General features: G+C 37.9%; 1 protein-coding gene across 23 annotated transcripts in view; it reads right to left on the reverse strand.

Annotated features, from left to right (window-relative positions):
- srcin1a (SRC kinase signaling inhibitor 1a) overlaps nucleotides 1-19,901 on the reverse strand; it is a 129,176-nt gene that overhangs the window by 25,153 nt on the left and 84,122 nt on the right. For 12 of the 23 annotated variants that reach the window (XM_084122341.1, XM_084122330.1, XM_084122335.1 and 9 more), the window contains 6 exons: nucleotides 14,464-14,659; nucleotides 10,897-11,189; nucleotides 5,769-6,580; nucleotides 3,302-3,394; nucleotides 1,222-1,349; nucleotides 590-610 (listed from right to left, as the gene is read on the reverse strand). In XM_084122341.1, the coding sequence (XP_083978467.1) occupies nucleotides 590-610; nucleotides 1,222-1,349; nucleotides 3,302-3,394; nucleotides 5,769-6,580; nucleotides 10,897-11,189; nucleotides 14,464-14,659 (1,543 nt within the window). The remainder of the gene's footprint in view (nucleotides 1-589; nucleotides 611-1,221; nucleotides 1,350-3,301; nucleotides 3,395-5,768; nucleotides 6,581-10,896; nucleotides 11,190-14,463; nucleotides 14,660-19,901) is intronic. The other 11 variants (XM_084122336.1, XM_084122351.1, XM_084122347.1 and 8 more) reach the window with 7 other exon arrangements.

A 19,901-nucleotide genomic window follows, 5' to 3' on the forward strand; every position in this document is an offset into this window, starting at 1 on the left:
GGAGGAACTTCCCAGGAGAAATGAACACGTCATTATTTCCAGCCCTGTTCTAACACACCTGGATGTAATTTCAATCAAGTGAACCCCATGACCTTGACTATCTCGATTGTGTGCGTTTGATTAGGATTGAAGTTAAACTCTGCGGGACGGAAGATCTCCAGAAACCGGATTTAGCGCTTTTGCTCTACACCCATCCTTCCTTGTGTTTTCAGACAGAGATACACTAACCCGCACACACACAAAGAATGTCGTCACCTCCAGGGTCCACTGAGGAACATGCTGTTAGTGAGGAATACCAGCACTCTCCAGTCAGTCGTTTTTAACAAAAGGGTAAATGTACTGATTCCTTAAGATTTGGGAAATCTTTCATTGTGTGAATGTGTCAAGTTTAGTAGGGAAAACAGACTGAGGGAGAGAAATATCTAGTGCAGGCAGGCCGTAGAGGATAGATACCATAAAAAGCTACAGTGGGAACAGGCATTAAATAAGCAGAAGGATCACATTTTTGTAAAAACAGACACGCACACTACATACACCGGGAAAGACACGCCAATGCACATTAAACATGAGAGAGCAGAGACAAGGCTACCTTTCTTTTTCAGCCGGCCAGCTGTAACATACAGTAGAAGCTGTCAGCTTGTTCCAGTTAACTAAATAGGCATAATGAAGTAAAGAAACAGAGTGCTAAATGGGACCTGTAGTAGATCAGATTCAAAGGGGGAGACTCATGGGATACCCTTCCAATGGCCCTTTACTGAGGCGCGAGTCAATTTAGACTCACCGCTCAAACCGTGGAGAATCTTCAAAGACAAATCTAGCAAATCAAAACTCTAGCTGCAGCCTTTGAAGGGCTGACCACTCAGAAGACGTTCTCTGAGGACGCCCGTTACAGATTTGAGAAGGAGAACGAGAGAAAAAAATTGACAACGAAGAAAAAAAAAAAAGTACTGAACTCTACTCTATCCGTGAAAACATGAAGGTTATTCTGACAAAGAAGAACAAAGGAGTGAACATAAAGTAGGGTCCTTCATTCAGGTGAACTCTGATAAAGAATGTCATGTCTGGTTGTTTTAATACATCCAAGCCAAAGGCCTGTTTGAGATCATCAGTGTTTCAAACTTGGGCCAGCCTGATCTACTAAGAACACAGTATTAGAGATATCAGACATTAGTTTTGCCTCACGACTGCTCTGGACAACCATAGAGAAGTAGCTGGACTCACTTCCTGTGGCGGAGCCGTCGCTGGTGGATTCGGTCTTCTCGCTGGAAGAGAAAGGGAAGGGCCGTGAAAAGTCCGCCCCCTGGTCCGGAGGGCAGCCCGCCATCATGCAGAGACGCAGCAGGCCGCATCTGAGGATCATACAGCCATGATACTACCACTGTACTACAGCACCTAACACTACACTGACGCTACACTACTCTAGCATGCACTGTTCTACAGCTATACTACACTAGCCTCCTCTGTGCCTAATAATGGGTTACGGCGTTACGCTATACTATATCTTGTTTTACGCTACTACCAAAGCCCTGCTACTGTGCCACACTTTACAATTCCTCCGAGTAACACATCTTTATTAAACCTATAAACTGTTAAAACATGTTCACTACCATTCCAAAGTTTGTGGTCAGTAAGATTTTTTTTAATTCATAATTTTATCCTGCAATGATGCATTAAATTGATCAAAAGAGTCAGTAAAGACATTTAGAATGTTACAAACGACTAATTATTTTGACTTTCTATTAATTAAAGAATCCTGAATTTGTTCTGAATCCTGTTTTCAACATAATAATACGAAATATTTCTTTAGCAGCAAATCATCATATCAGAGTGATGTCTGAAGGATCATGTGACACTGAAGACTGGAGTAATGATGCTGATAATTCAGCTTTGACATGACAGGAATACATTACATTTAATATATATTAAAATATATTTTTGATCAAATAAAGGCAGCCTTGATGAGCATAAGAGACTTATTTCTAACACATTAAACAGATCCCAAACTTTTGGATGGTAGTGTATTAGAACAGAGGTATTCAACCCAATAAACTACTGAGATTCATATTGAACTAGCTACCTTTATAATCGAAAACACTTCAAATGCTATGCTCCACCACAACTGGCTATGATGATGTAAAAGAATAAGCAATGGACTCTCACTTAACACTATCTTTAAGACCTACTGTATTTCACACCAAGCCTCAATTATGAGCACAAAATTTAAACAAAGATTTGAAACAAAATCCTTCTAAACAACAAGTGAACAGGTTTGCACTGTGATTGTCTGATTTATTTCTATTTAAAAAAATAAAACAACTTCACTAAGCAACAGTATTTGCATCAGGCGTAGTGTCAACAGCTTCTATCCTAACTCTACCTAATATTAATTAACAACCCTATTTACTGAATTTTCTCTTTATACAATGCATTTGTTTCTTTACTCTTTACAAATCTCTACTTGCCACTTTGACCTCAACACTCTCTTTTGGAGGTAATTATCTAAATAATATTAATTTCCTTACATACTGTAAAATATTCCATAGTTGGCGTGAATGACTTGTCACATCGAATATGAATGACAATAAATGTCCAGCAACATCAAAGCACCAGTACAAAGAGACTCATGGCGACCGCAGGACAAAAAAAGAAAATACCACCAGCACACACAATTTCAGTACAAGCACTTAACATTCAGCAAGTGAAGACATATTTGCAAGCTTTTGAAACATGGAAAAGCCAATGGCTACATAGCAAACATGAGAGCTTAGGATATTACTGCATGAAAGAAAAATGGTTCCATGCTAACAACACTGAGTATGTGTGAAATGGTTGAATGCATTATGTAAACTGGTATTTTTGTTAAGTGCATTTCACAAGGTAAGCAGCAGGTACACATGAGAGGTAGTATGGAACGTGTTAGCATAACAGTACTCACTACTGCTTTAGCTCTATGCTAGAGAGCAAAAGCATGCTGCATCTCTGATTTATGTACTGTAAATACTATGTTGCATGACAAAAACTTACTTAAATGCCATTTATTAGTGCCATTAATCTCCATAAAAGTGATATTTCCCCATAAAATAAGTTGACCTGGGAAATCGCAGTTACTGCGTACCATGTTCAATGGCCTTTATGTGTCAAATGTTTAATGTGATTGGCACATCAGAAGCCTGTCATGGCTGATGGCATGTACGAGTGAGATGACTTTTATAAGGTTGGTTTTGTCAATGTAAATGAGCATCTGATTGGCTCTGGTTTCATGTAAATGAATCAAAGATGGCTCAATGGGTATTTGTCTTACGTGCTGTCGCTGTCTGGTGCTCGGGTTAGGACGCTCTGAACCAGTCCAGTCAGACTGGCTATCTGCTTCTCCATTGCCTCCATACGATCCCTGCTAACAAGACAGAAAAAAAATTGATAAGTACACTTTTTAATTATACATTTTCTAGGGGTTTTCACTTAAACGTTCTCCTAAATATTATGTCCTGTATGCACGGGTTAGTAGATGATCCATTACCTATCGGTTCAGAGACAGCAACATTTCTCCTAACCATGGACTGTCTAGGGGCATCACTCAATATGTCTCAACACACAAGTGCCATCGCCCGAGTGCAGGTTTTGTTTTTTAAGTGAGGAGAGGTAGCTCCCCTTTAGAATAAAAACGTTTTATCTGCTTGGGAGGAGACCAAGTAAGAATATAACCCAGTCTCATTTTAAAATGTGCCACACAATTCCCAATAAAAGAACACACCACAAATAATGCATATGGGTTAAGAAGGTCCACAGTAAATATAAAAAAAAACAAAAAAACAAAAAAAAAAACTTCTTTGAAATGTACTCTGTGTATTGGTTTCATAATAATTGTGAAAAAAGTTGCAAATTAAAGATTTAATGTGGTGTAACCATCAAGTAAACAGCAATAGTTTTAAAAAAAATGTTTTTAAAAATACTGTATATTTTCAAGGTTTACAGTTCAAAGAGTCACGCCATGTGACATTTTATAACCTAATAAACCCTATAAACCTAAACTAACCTTTTAAAGGGGTGGTTGAATATGATTTTGCTTTTCTAACTTTAGTTAGTGTGTAATGTTGCTGTTTGAGAATAAACAACATCTGCAAAATTACGACACTCAAAGTTCAAAGCAAAGCGAGATATTTTATTTTACAGAAATCGCTTTTTAAGGACTACAACAAACGGCTGGTAGGGACTACACGACATTCCTCCCGGGTTAGTGACATCACTAACCATAAAATTTAAATAAACCCCGCCCCCCCGGAACAAGATTTATTGATTATCAAGGCAAAATATGCTAATCAATGACTAGAAGATAACTACACATAAGCTACATAAATTCATCAACTAACCATTCAGAAATGTTGTCTACATGTTGTCACCTCTTCTTGAGTCTCTCCATCTTTCTGACTCTGGTTTTCTGACATAAAAGGCTAAACGTTTTTGAAATTTTCGTGTGTGTGAGGTAATCCATGCTGCTAGGGACACAAGTTGTTGTAGCTTCGCCCTCTGTGCCGGGAGCAGCAGCTCATTTGCATTTAAAGGAACAGACAAACAGACACAAAAACTGTGCGTTTTTGCTCACCCTGAAAAAGTGACAAATTTAACATGCTATATAAAAATTTATGTGGGGTATTTTGAGCTAAAACTTCTTATACAAACTCTGAGGACATCAGAGATTTATTTTACATCTTGTGAAAAGGGCATTATACCACCCCTTTAATAAAAAGATTGAATTATCTTATAATTTAAAAGACTTCCTGGCTTTGACACACAGTCATGAGGGTCCCCTCTATGATAGCATTTCCTGTTTTTTGGTTGCACCAACTTTTTGATTTTTTTTTTTTTTTTTTCAAATATTAAAAGGCAGTGAAGCGGTTTTGTAAACAGCGAAAAAGTTTTAAATGTTTATGCATTACTACACCACAGTTCAAAAGTTTGGTGTCCGTAAAACATTTAAAGAAATTAATATTTTGATTAATAAAGGATGCATTCAACTGATTAACAGTAACATTTAAAGAAATTAATATTTTGATTAATAAAGGATGCATTCAACTGATTAACAGTAACATTTAAAGAAATTAATATTTTGATTAATAAAGGATGCATTCAACTGATTAACAGTAACATTTAAAGAAATTAATATTTTGATTAATAAAGGATGCATTCAACTGATTAACAGTAACAGTAAAGGCATTTCTAATGCTGCAAAAGTTTTAATCATCATATTAGAATGATTTCTGAAGGATCATGTGACACTGAAGACTGGAATAATGAAGCTGAAAATTTACCTTTGCCATCACAGAAATAAATTACATTTTAAACTTTTAAAAAATATTTATATACCCATTAGTGGCCAAAACTGATGTCAGAGGGGATATTTGTTTTAATGGCCCTACAATTCTGATTAAACCATCAAAATATGAGGAAAATACTTTAAATATGAGGGAAGAACAAGGTATTTATATGACAAAATTCTTATTTTATATGAAAATTCTTTCAGAGCTATTTACATTTTTTTTACATCCAGCAAACTTTTGAACAGTCGTGCCTCAAGGATCTTTCTATCTGGCATTTGCAATGATACATTCTGCTTATTAATTTGTTTGTTTAGAGTCTTTAGACTGATGTACACTTCTTTTCAATGAAAATGTGCATTTGTCAAAGAAAAAGTGCATAAATGTCCTCACATCCACAAACTCACAGCTACCCTGTACCACATCCATGCACATCCATACATTTCCAGTGCTTACCGTGCGTCCGTCTCGCCCCCAGACAATTGCGACCCAAATCCAGGTCCCTTACTCCCATCTCCTAGGGGTTCAGAACTGGAGCTGGGTCTGGACTTCGGACTCTCTACAAACACAGAAGAGGAAGCGGAGTCCTTGCGGAAGGTCGTTCTCACAGGTGACCCTCGGCTTGGAGATCCGGTGAACGAATCCCTGTCACGCAGCTGCACATCGGGAATCTTCTGCGGGGAGGAGGGTGGCAAACGAAAGCCCATGCCGAGCGTAGAGCTGCCATATGTATCAGAGTATAGAGAACCTCCAGGTTTATACAGGCTGTCCTCTAGGTCGCTTTGCAGCGCTGCGGCTGAGTACGTACTGAGAGACCGAACTGAACCTCTGCGGTACAGCCCTCCTGACACAGGGAAGCCGAAGGGGTCAGCGATGGTGGCCAGGGACTGAGTAGAAGCGATACTAAGACGACCCTCGTGCATCAAGCTGTAGGGATCAGCGTAAAGACCTTCATTCTTCAGGAGGACCATGTTTTTGCCAGACATCTCCTCGTCAGGTTTGACATCACGGCGCTCCAGGATGGCCGAGGAGGAGGCGGTTAGGCCTTGAGCCTGTCCGTGAGAGGGAGAAGGGTGGTGGGAGTGAGACTGATGCTGGGAGCCCTGGGGGTGAGGGTGACCCGGGCCAGCGAAAGACGGGGGACGACCTCCGCTGTAGGAGAGACGGGATCGGGAAGGGGAGCCGGAGGAGGGTGAGGCAGTGGAGGAAGGAAGAGTGTTGAGGCGACGGGTAGGTGACGAGTCCCTGGATGTGTAAACCATCTCTCTCTAAAACAAGACAGAGAAAAAAGATAATAGCATTTTATGAATACATCACTCTGAGTAACTTAATATGAATCCAGGTTCTAGGAGAGGTAAAAGACTGAATACATGAACATAGAAATGACGTAGGGAAGTCATTCCATTTGTGTTCATAACATTTTAAATGACATTATGACGAGGAAGTGACATCATTTGTGTTTTCAGGGCAGCCAAGTTCATAAATTGTCCAGTTCTACTCTTGATTTAACATTTAGAATTTGTTTGTCATACTTGACAAGACCTGTCAAGCATAACACGTTTATTTAACTTTTTCTAAAAGTGTTTGCTTTCTACTATTTACAAGAACAGAATGATTTAACATTAATTTGTATTCATTAACATTCAGATTTCAGAATAAAATCTATTGGCACTTATAGATATTATTTGTCTGATAGAATGGTTCAAATCCTACAGACATTTACTGTAAAAAACACCCTTCAAAAATTGAAAAGGCATCAGTTTCATAGATTGACTATGTTGCACTCATAGTTAGAAGTGTTAAAGAGACGTGGATATCTGCCAAAAATCATTTAAACGTGAAAATGTGGTGCTGACAAATTAAATGTCTCAAAGCAAGAGCAATCCTCTGAGGTTTAGCACGAAACCAAGAGCGGAGCTCTAGACTCATTGCCCCATTCTCTAGTTCTCTCTCACTCTTTCCTTTCATCGGTCTGTAATTCAACTCCGGGGAGCTCCATTCACCCTATTCACTCCTTTCACCCAGCCTAGCTAAAGCTACTGGCATAACATTGGATTACATGACACTGTATTCAGATTTCACCACCACTTCTGAGTGAGCGCATATATTTTACTAAGCTACAATGAGCAGAAGAAGAGCTTTAAAACTCTCCATTCACAAACACCAGGAAACCCACACTCATCTATTAGATCCCTTTTTCTGCCAGGCTGCATCTCAGTACTTTTTCTTTTCACCTCTCATTTCCAATCCTGCATATCATTTTCATAACTTCTGTATCTGCTTGTTATTTTACTTGCATTTACGCCACAGCTTGTTTTGTTTTATCTTAAGGCACTCCTCCATCTTTTCTTTATATACTTTGCTTCTTTTCCCCTCTTCCCATCTCTGTTCCCTTTTGTTCTCCTACTCTGAGAGTAGTCAAACTTATTGAAGCATTACAGGGATATAGCTTGTTAGCCTGCATACACAGACACATTGAAGTAAATGCAAGCAACTACTGTACACACTCCAGGGAGCAGCTGACATGTTCTGTCCAGAGTTCTGCTGTATATTTTATCCCCCTACACTAACTCTATCCCTAAATCTAGGGGTATGTGCCATTATACACATTGTGTCCTCATAAACCATAAGAACACACGCACACAAAAACAGCGAAGGGCTGTAGGGGTTCAACTCAAATGGTCATTTTAATCAATTCTAAGTAGTCAAAAGGCGAGCAAGAAGGTGGCTGGCCGCACACTGGATTCGGTACAGACTACAGAAGTCTATCAAAACACTTTTTTTCTTTTTTTTCTGGATTGCAAACTGCAAAAAGTGCAAACTGAATTAAAAACAAATGAACAGGAGCAAACGTTTCAGCACATTGCTATTTTCAGTGCTCGTAGTAGTCAAAAGGCACAATGAACTTGTCACTGCAGTTTGCCAATTTGGAATCACTTTTATTTAATTAAAAAAATAAAAAGCAGCAAACTAACCTAAAAAACTAGGGGTTTTCAAACTGGGGTCCTAGGGTTATAGAAGGTCAGTTATTTTAGGACTAGAAAAAAGAACATGTTTACTTAAAATATTAATTACATGTTGCATTTATTCATTTTTAACATACTCAAACTGATATGATTACTTTTTAATCAGAATTACTTTATCCTATAGACTGACGACTTATATAAAAAAAAATAGCAGAAAGTGATTCATTTCCAGATAATAATTTCATTATTTAATTTTCAAACATTTTAATTAAAAAAATTTAAATATATATACAGTGAGGAAAATAAGTATTTGAACACCCTGCTATTTTGCAAGTTCTCCCACTTGGAAATCATGGAGGGGTCTGAAATTGTCATCGTAGGTGCATGTCCACTGTGAGAGACATAATCTAAAAAAAAAAATCCAGAAATCACAATATATGATTTTTTAACTATTTATTTGTATGATACAGCTGCAAATAAGTATTTGAACACCTGTCTATCAGCTAGAATTCTGACCCTCAAAGACCTGTTAGTCTGCCTTTAAAATGTCCACCTCCACTCCATTTATTATCCTAAATTAGATGCACCTGTTTGAGGTCGTTAGCTGCATAAAGACACCTGTCCACCCCATACAATCAGTAAGAATCCAACTACTAACATGGCCAAGACCAAAGAGCTGTCCAAAGACACTAGAGACAAAATTGTACACCTCCACAAGGCTGGAAAGGGCTACGGGGAAATTGCCAAGCAGCTTGGTGAAAAAAGGTCCACTGTTGGAGCAATCATTAGAAAATGGAAGAAGCTAAACATGACTGTCAATCTCCCTCGGCGTGGGGCTCCATGCAAGATCTCACCTCGTGGGGTCTCAATGATCCTAAGAAAGGTGAGAAATCAGCCCAGAACTACACGGGAGGAGCTGGTCAATGACCTGAAAAGAGCTGGGACCACCGTTTCCAAGGTTACTGTTGGTAATACACTAAGACGTCATGGTTTGAAATCATGCATGGCACGGAAGGTTCCCCTGCTTAAACCAGCACATGCCAAGGCCCGTCTTAAGTTTGCCAATGACCATTTGGATGATCCAGAGGAGTCATGGGAGAAAGTCATGTGGTCAGATGAGACCAAAATAGAACTTTTTGGTCATAATTCCACTAAACGTGTTTGGAGGAAGAAGAATGATGAGTACCATCCCAAGAACACCATCCCTACTGTGAAGCATGGGGGTGGTAGCATCATGCTTTGGGGGTGTTTTTCTGCACATGGGACAGGACGACTGCACTGTATTAAGGAGAGGATGACCGGGGCCATGTATTGCGAGATTTTGGGGAACAACCTCCTTCCCTCAGTTAGAGCATTGAAGATGGGTCGAGGCTGGGTCTTCCAACATGACAATGACCCGAAGCACACAGCCAGGATAACCAAGGAGTGGCTCTGTAAGAAGCATATCAAGGTTCTGGCGTGGCCTAGCCAGTCTCCAGACCTAAACCCAATAGAGAATCTTTGGAGGGAGCTCAAACTCCGTGTTTCTCAGCGACAGCCCAGAAACCTGACTGATCTAGAGAAGATCTGTGTGGAGGAGTGGGCCAAAATCCCTCCTGCAGTGTGTGCAAACCTGGTGAAAAACTACAGGAAACGTTTGACCTCTGTAATTGCAAACAAAGGCTACTGTACCAAATATTAACATTGATTTTCTCAGGTGTTCAAATACTTATTTGCAGCTGTATCATACAAATAAATAGTTAAAAAATCATACATTGTGATTTCTGGATTTTTTTTTCCAGATTATGTCTCTCACAGTGGACATGCACCTACGATGACAATTTCAGACCCCTCCATGATTTCCAAGTGGGAGAACTTGCAAAATAGCAGGGTGTTCAAATACTTATTTTCCTCACTGTAATTCAAAAACGTAAACTTGAGGGGGAAAAAATTGTCTTTATTATTCTATTTTCCCAACCCTCATAAATAAAAACAGAATAAAAAAGAAAAAACAAAGAACAGAATAAACACACTCAGACATGATTGTGCACTCATACACCCCACAAACAGACAATAAGCAGAAATATTTGCATACATTAACAGACTCATGTCTAATGTCAGCTGAGAGTGAGCTTGACACTCTCAGAGAGTATGAAATGGTAAAGACGACTCGCACCAGAGAAGAAAAAATGAACATTTGATCAACAGAGTGACGCAACATGATTGCATTTCAAAGTCAACCCACATCAAACTCCTGTGGTAGCACAGCCAGCTCACAAAGTGAAACCAACTCCCAAGTGATATGCCAAAAACGGTGCATAATTCAAAAACCTCCGAGTTCAAGAACATCCAAAATCTGAAAGACGTCACTCAATGGATCAAACACCGGGTACTTCCCTTTAAAATACTTAACGCGCAAAGAGGACAGCGACGTCAATTTTAAGGTTAGGTTTGTCTCTGATTTTGACGCATACTGGGATCTACATCCATAACCTTGTAATTTCTTATTTTGACTTGGAAAAGAAAACATTCTTTAAATATGGATCATGCTCTGTGCCTTATTTTACCCATAAGCCCATGCTGGGACAATGTAAGATGTTAAACAAACTGAATCATTGAATACGGTAGAAATATCTCACCCTGAGGTCTCCGTTGGCCAGATGTGCCGCAGGATAGGAGGCATAGATGGGCTCTTTGCGATAGATTTTAATGATACTGCGGTCCTGTATGTCTCTCACGTCCTCCAGCTCGTAGAAGACGTTCCTGGCTTCATCTTTGATCAAGATGGCCGTGTTCGGGGACTTCAGCATTCCTGCTGTCAGCTTCTGAGGGAACATGTGCACGATGAGCGCGTGCAATGTCTCTAAACTGTTGAGCTCATGAGTGATATGAACACGCCTGGTCTCATCTCCGAACTGCAGGAAGAGGACACCTTAGGAGAGAGAAGGAGAGCGGTAAGAAGAAAGTCAGGAAAGAACACCATGATTAAGATTATGCATTTGAATTGCATATAAAATCTCCATCCATTTGGATTAAACAGTTTTAACATAAACTAATAAACTGGATGTGATGCATATTTGTAAGTCATACATAAATCAAAAGGGTAAGAAATAGGTAAGATTTCTTGAACAGTACTAATAAACTGAAAATCTAATTTGTCAATCTCATACATATTTGAATATGGCTCGTTGCACAACTAACCATATTTCAACCATGTTCATACTGCATAACTGAATACTGAATAAATGTAATTGTTATGCTGATTCTAAGCAATTTCAAAGAATGCATTTTGATAATTTCAAATCGATGCAAATAGTTAATAATAAACTATGCCACGAGTTGTGTGACTGACATATATCAGACAAGCATCACATTAAGTTTATTAGTTTATGTTAAACTGTGTTAAAACATCCTAATGGATGGACATTTTATATACGTTTTAAATGTACGCTTGAATATTTTTTGAGTGCACTCTAAACCACTGTGACAGAGGCTCATGTTTACGGCTGCTGAACTTCTCCTGCAGACATTTTGTCATCAGTTTCTGTCAGTTTATCTCGGCACACTTCACCTAACGGGGCAGCAGGCGATTCTAAACTTCCTGCTGATGGGACAATAATCTCTCTGTGGGGAACAGTTCAAACCGAATCACTTTCAGCAAATATTGTGCGCTTGCTGCTAACACACACACACAGAGTAAAAGTTCAAGACTAAGAGATATTTCACACTATGGAAACCAAAGCTAAAAAACAAACTGTTGAAGGTCAGTTAATGTGAATGCATTGTACTGCTGTAATTAACACACTGCTATTAACTATCAAAAAGTAGAAAACATTTCACATTATCTAATTGCAGGACAGCGAAATGTCATCTTCTGCCGAAAGCAAATCAGTACTGTGGGCTGATTTACATGAATCATCCAAACAAAGTGATTCAATAGAATGAATCAGACTGTCCATCGCAATTAATGTACAGGGTGGGCCATTTATATGGATACACCGTAATAACATGGGAATGGTTGGTGATATTAAAGTCCTGTTTGTGGCACATTAGTATATATTAGTACACACCACCCATCTTGAGGAGTTTGCCCCCTCACATATACTAATGTGCCACAAACAGGACTTTAATATCACCAACCATTCCCATGTTATTACGGTGTATCCATATAAATGGCCCACCCTGTACAACACGAGAATGTGTTTAAATATTGTGTCATCTCACTTGACTGTAAAGCTGCATACACAGTACAATGTGACATTAAAACAGTGATGTAGCACTTTGTCTCATTAAAATAAAAAATAGCTTGTCATTTAAAAAACTACAGTTTTTTATAGCTGAACTGAGAAAAAACGTGTTACTTTTAGCTAGTTACTCCCCAACAGGGATAATGAGTGAGATACAAGCAAACTTTGTATCTCACTCATTATAAGTGACAAACTTTCATTTATCCCACACATATTTCCTGAGGTTAATGTGCTGATGTTTGATTCATTGCAACATGAAAAAAAAAAAAAGTTATGTGACTGAGTTATTTACAAGGAAATGTTTATCACAATGAATACATATTTGTCTTAAACTTCCAAGTAAATTTCTGCATAACCTTTGGATTAATGTGCACATTTTAACAAAGCTTCTTGCTTCTCAGTTGCACCCTGAAATAGTCTCTCGAAAGGCTAAAATGGTTTTCTGTGACTTATATTTGTTATATAGTAATAGTTTAGAAAAGTCTGATAAACACTCATTTAGTTACAGGAAGTTGTACAGTGGATTGGATGAATAAGAGGCACTAGTGAAGTTGTTTATTATTTATGGGCTATGTGTGTCATTACATGACAGAGGAAATTATGTAGCCAAGTATAAAACCCATGTATAAAACTCTAGTTCAGCCACTGCTTATGCTCGCCAAGGCTGCATTTATTTGATCAAAATACAGTAAAACAATCAAATTGGGAAATATTAATACAATTTAAAAGAACTGCTTTCTATTTGAATATATATTTAAAATGTAATTTATTTCTGTGATGCAAAGCTACATTTTCAGCATCGTTAATCCAGTCTTCAGTGTAATATGATCCTTCAGATATTCTAATATGATGATCTGGTGCTCAAGATACATTTTTACATAAATAAGATTGTGTGTTATTATCAATGTTGAAAGCAGTTGGGCTGGTTAACAGTTTTGTAGATCCTGTGATATATTTTTTACATTATATACACATCTTTAAAATCACTTTTGATCAATTTAGCATCCTTGCCAAATAAAAGTACGAATTTCTTAAAGAAAAAGAAAAAGCTTGCTGAACTGAAACCAGGATGCATTTCTCCAGTATTCTTTGATAAATAGAAAATTCAAAAGAACAGCATTTATTTCAAATAGAAATCTTTTGTAACATTATAAAATATTTACTGTCAATTTTGATCAGTTTAATGCAACTTCACTGCTGAAAAATCCAGCATTAACCAGCTTGAATTCCATGCTGTACCATGGTGGTTTATGCTGGTTTAGTGCTGGTTTATGCTGGTTGGTGCTGGTTTATGCTGGTTTATGCTGGTTTAGTGCTGGTTTATGCTGGTTTAGTGCTGGTTTATGCTGGTTGGTGCTGGTTTAGTGCTGGTTTATGCTGGTTTAGTGCTGGTTTATGCTGGTTTAGTGCTGGTTTAGCTGGCGGACCAACATAGTTATGCTATTCTCAAGCAAAACTGAGCTGGTGAAGCTGGTCTTGCAGGGTTGAGTGTGAGCAGGCCAGCTGTCTGTATACAAGCAGTGTTTTGGGGACAAGTATTGTTTTTGCTTGCATATTTCTATATGTAACATATTAATGATGTAACATTAATGAATAAAAATATAATATTAGAACATGTGATTGATTGTAAAACATATGATTTATTGTAAAATATAATTATAATTGTAATTAAATTGCGGCCTATGGAGGGGTCATTTGTTCAACAGGGTTTGCTTAATAATAGTATTAATTAAAAAACAAAAAAAATCGTACTTTTGAACGATAGTGTAGTTCGGACTCAAATCTGCATAACCATTGGAGAACATGTTAGCCGTGACAGCACCACAGCCCTGTCACTAGTAACGTTGCTACTTATTCTTGTGTGTATGTGGGGATTAGTGAATCAGTCTTTTGAGTGTCAGGTAAAGGGGATAATTTACAGTAAACGATTGATACTCAGATAAAGTGTGTGTATGTTACCTGGAGAACGTAGTTTATTCTGGCTTGCAGAGCGGGAAAGGGGGAGGCTCTGACGGAAACGGTTCATGCGGTTGAAGCCCAACGGCATGTCGGCCTCTGACATGGTCTCCAGAGACTCAGCAGATGCGAAGGACAGTTTAGACGCCTGGTCTGCCAAACCTGACTGAGTGGACTGGGAGTGACGTGGACTACGACTCTAAATGACACAGAGAGAGAGAGAGAGAGAGAGAGAGAGATTTTCAGCATTTTAAACGGCATGATGTAAAAGACAAACATTACTTACTCACAAGGAGAAACCATGAGCAAATTCCTCCAACCAGAGTAAATTGCACCTAAACGTGTCAAGTTTCTACAAAACAAATCTCACAGAACATATTATCACTGCTCCAATGTGAGAAAGCAAAGCAGATAATGTGTACCTGATTCTGTGTGTGTGTAATGATGGGAAAAACAGAAATACATTTAAAGGAAAAATGACTCGCAGGACAAACAAGTCTCTGTGGATATATCTCAACAAACAGACTGAGACGCTAACAATTACACAGAACAAACCTGTCTGCCTCACTATAGCATATACAGTAACTGTAAATCGCACACCTGTGGACTTCTTGTCAAACGTTTCAGTATTTCAGTATTGTTTGTTTTGTAGTATTTAATGAAGAGGGTTCACACAACCGCATCTTGGTGTGTTTCACAAGCTCAGAGACACCTGTAATGAGCTCCCAGGATGCACTGGGTAAAGACTGGCAAGCTGGTTTGTAGAGCAGGACACATCCACAGAGCAACATCACAATACATCAGATCAATTCTCCTCTGTCCTGCGAAAAATCACTCTTGATTGGTATTTTTTGTCTTGTTTTTCAGTCAAAACAGCCAAACATCTTTAAACCAAGATAAGTTTACTTGATAAACACATTTGGGTAGCATATATTATTTTCAGCGAATAAACACAACCATTCAAAAGTTTGGGTTGGTAAGATTTTTTATGTTTTGGAAAGGAGGCTCAGTAGAGGAGCCATAGGGGTGTCCATGGTGGCACTGTGACTGGACACCTTTGAATTTAATTCGCTATACTGGCAGTTTGATGCTGATTGAAATTTGATTTCACCTTTTGTTGAATGAAGCATTTATTTTGACATGCGTCGGCATGACACACTGTCAATGTACAGACCCTTTCCAAAAAATTTGAATATCATGGAAAAGTTTATTTATTTCCATAATTCCATTCAAAACGTTAAACTTCCATAGATTATAGATTCAGGGCCCACAACTTAAACGATTTCAAGTATTTAGTTGTTTATTTGTACATAATTTGGGCTTCCAGCTCATAAAACCCACGAAAAACAGGATTTCAAAAAATTAGAATATTACATGAAATCACACAGTAATTACACAGAGATACCATGGTCATTGAACCAGGTTTTGTTTTTTTTGGCAGTGTGGGCAGGTGCAAATCCTGCTGGAAAATGAAGGAAGCTGGAAGTGCTCTGAAAATGTCCTGGTAGACGGCTGTGTTGACTCTGGATTTAATAAAGCACAGTGGACCAAAGTTCTCTTTTCTGATGAGAGCAAATTCTGCATCTCATTTGGAAACCAAGGTTCCAGAGTCTGGAGGAAGAATGGAGAGGCACACAATCCAAGATGCTTGAAGTCCAGTGTGAAGTTTCCACAGTCTGTGTTGGTTTGTGGAGCCGTGTCATCGGCTGGTGTTGGTCCACTGTGCTGTCCACTCAACGCAGCCGTCTACCAGGACATTTCCAGAGCACTTCATGCTTCCTTCAGCAGACAAGCTTTATGGAGATGCTTCCTTCATTTTCCAGCAGGATTTGCACCTGCCCACACTGCCAAAATAACCAAAACCTGGTTCAATGACCATGGTATTACTGTGTAATTACTGTGTGATTTCATGTAATATTCTAATTTTTTGAAATCCTGTTTTTGTGGGTTTTATGAGCTGGAAGCCCAAATTATGTACAAATAAACAACTAAATACTTGAAATCGTTTAAGTTGTGGGCCCTGAATCTATAATCTATGGAAGTTTAACGTTTTGAATGGAATTTTGGAAATAAATAAACTTTTCCATGATATTCTAATTTTTTGGAAAGGGTCTGTATATTAATTGTGAATATTAAGAGAAAACTCATGGTTATCACTTCTATCTCTAATCAGCCATCATAGGATTCATTCATGCTATTTTTGAAATAACCAATTTCTGTTTTTAAATATTTTAAACTGTAATTTATTCCTGTGATGTCAAAGCTGAATTTTCATCATCATTACTCCAGTCTTCAGTGTCACATGATCCTTCAGAAATCATTCTAATATGATGATTTGATGCAAGAAACATTTCTGATTATCAATGTAGAAAAGTTTTTGTGAAAACAATGATACATTTTTCAGGATTGTCTGGTGAATAAGAACAGCGTTTATTTGAAAATTGATGTAAAGGTTTGTACTGTCAGGTTTGATCCTTTTAATTCATCCTTGCTGAATAAAACAAAATAATAAATCTTACTGACCCAAACTTTTAAACAGTACATTTTTAATTATAGTTAAACTTATTGGGAAGTATTTTTCTTGTTTTAAGCATAAATCAAACAACATTTAGAAAGGTTTAAGTTTAAAACAAATAACAGGGTGTGTTGTTTACAAGCTCTCTCTCTCTCACACACACACACACACAAATAAATGGTGAGGTACAGCGGCCGTGGCATGGTTGTCCTCTTGCAAACGGTGTCTGAGCACAAAGGGCTAGAACTGAGCTGATGGATGACCCCCCAGTGTGACTATAATGGGGTAATTTGTCCACAACAGTGAGCAGTCCGGGTGCTACACATACAACAAACGCACATACATACATCTACAAAATAAGAGGATGTTTATCTACACAAAGAGACACACTGCCAAATTTGCCATAGCTATTCTATGCTAAGCTAAATGCTATAAATAAAACTAACCTGCACCTGCTATCAGGTTTGACTGCACAGTATATGAGGAATTTTGTAAAGAGAATCACTGTAAGATAAAAAAAAAATATATATATATATATACATTTTAGGGCAAAGATGGGTAAATATAGAGCAGAGGCAAAGGAATGAAGGGGTAGATTGCTGCAGGTAAAAGCACAAACACCTAAAGGTGTAAACTGCTGATAATTACCATACAGATTAAAACATATGAGCTTTTCTATGTACTTTGATCAATTCTGACTCTTGGAAAACAAAATACAAACTCTCCATTGTTTTGGTGTGGTTACAAACCCAGACTGCAGGGAGAAAACACACCACGTTGCTCTAAACAAACTATGAGTGAAAACACCCTTAAGACCATCCATGTAATCAAGATCTCCCTCGCTCTCTTGCGCTAATGTGCTTTCAAATGGCTTTTTGTCAAATGCAATAAACACACAAGCTCTCGCTTTCATTTCAAATTTGTTTTTCCGTCAATAAACGTGTCAGCTTGTGTGTCATATTACCTTCCTAAAGTGCTGTATTTTCTGAATTAAACAGAATCAGGGATCCCTGTAGGATTCTCGGCAATAAATCTCTACCTTCATCGCAGACACACGCACTTCTGTTCTGTTACAACAGCAGGGAGGAGGACAACCCCGTGCCAAAATTCATCTGACTACGAAATTAAATGAAGGTAACAGAATCTGACAGGACTGTAGCATGAACTGCATACGTTTATAGTAAATACAAACCTAGGAAATCCACTACAACAAAAGAAGCAGTGATACTGAATGCAACATGAGAATGAATAGCCTACATGTGTATGAAATCACTTAGTTATTCGCTCATTCAATAGTGTTCAGAGAGATGTGCATACTGGAACATTTTAATACACAAATATTATTCTTAGATGGTTCAGGGGACATGATCAAATTCTCCGCTTGTGTTTAATTCACCTGTTCACTTGTTTTATAATCCTAGTAAGGTGTGATAGTGGTGAACAGATGTGGCTTGCTGGATATTATTGTAATATTGTAATATTACTAATATTATTGTATTATTGTAATATGACTGACAGGATTAGATTAACAAAAATGTAGTATAAGTACTATAACTTAAGATGTGTATCCAAAATTCCTTAGGAGAAATTAAAATACACAAATAAGACTATTGCTGAAATACAGTAGAAGCAGAGTGCAGTAAAAATGAACATGGCTATCATAGTCCACATCAAGTATTTGATGCAAAAATTAGCTCATTTTGAAATCTGTATTCTAACACAGAGATTACTAATATAAAAAAATTAAATCTGAGAAATATGGACACTCCAGCAAAAGTATCCATTAGTTCTCCATTTAATTTATTTGTCATCTAGGAGTAACAATTAAGATATTACAGAAACCTCTTTTATGTGTGTGAAAAAAGAAAGAGAACGAGAGAGGCATATTTTCTTTTCCATAATTGAAAGAAGTGTGTAAATTGCAGATAAGTTGATGGGAGGCATAGTATATAATATCATGCATAATGTGCACAATTTTATTAACTATTACAAAGAGACAGGCAGATGAAGAAAAGCAATGATAGAGAGAGTGAGAAAGAAAGAAAATAATTGCTTTAGAGAATAATCTTCCTCTCTCTCCTGCTATTGTTAGACGCAGGCTGAAGGCATAGCAGAAATTGCTCCGGAAAATTGTAGTAGATTGCTGTCCTATTCTGTCCTATGCTGAGAGAAGCAGAGAAAGCAGGGAAATGGTAAGTGGTAGGTGGTCATAAAATGGCGGCATTCTCCGCAGTTATCGCTGGGGACTAATAGCGATGACGATGGCTGAAATGATAAGAGGAAGAGACGGAAAGAGGAGGAGGAAAATGGATTAGTTCAGCACACCTTTACTAGATTGATTTTTTTACATTCTTTAAAGTCACTTTTGATCAATTTAGCATCCTTGCCAAATAAAAGTATGAAATTCTTAAAGAAAACAAAAAAGCTTGCTGAACTGAAACCAGGATGCATTTCTCCAGTATTCTTTGATAAATAGAAAATTCAAAATAACAGCATTTATTTCAAATAGAAATCTTTTGTAACATCATAAAATCTTTACTGTCACTTTTGATCAGTTTAATGCAACTTCACTGCTGAAAAATCCAGCATTAACCAGCTTGAATTCCATGCTGTACCAGGCTGGTTTATGCTGGTTTAGTGCTGGTTTAGCTGGCGGACCAACATAGTCATGCTGTTCTCAAGCAAAACTGAGCTGGTGAAGCTGGTCTTGCAGGGTTGAGTGTGAGCAGGCCAGTTGGAAGACAAGCTGTGAGATGTCTCCCAAAACAAGAGATAATGTGCGACACTGTTTAACAAAAACATAAAAAATAATGCTAAACTGGATATCCAGGCAATGCGACGTGTGTCCATACAGTGTGTTTCTCTGTTTGTTTGGCACATGAATTTTATGATTACTTGAACTCACTCAACAGGGCAATCTGGTAAT

This window comes from Abramis brama (genome assembly GCF_963993115.1).
Source record: "Abramis brama genome assembly, chromosome: 1".
In the NCBI taxonomy this organism is placed as follows: Eukaryota; Metazoa; Chordata; class Actinopteri; order Cypriniformes; family Leuciscidae; genus Abramis; species Abramis brama.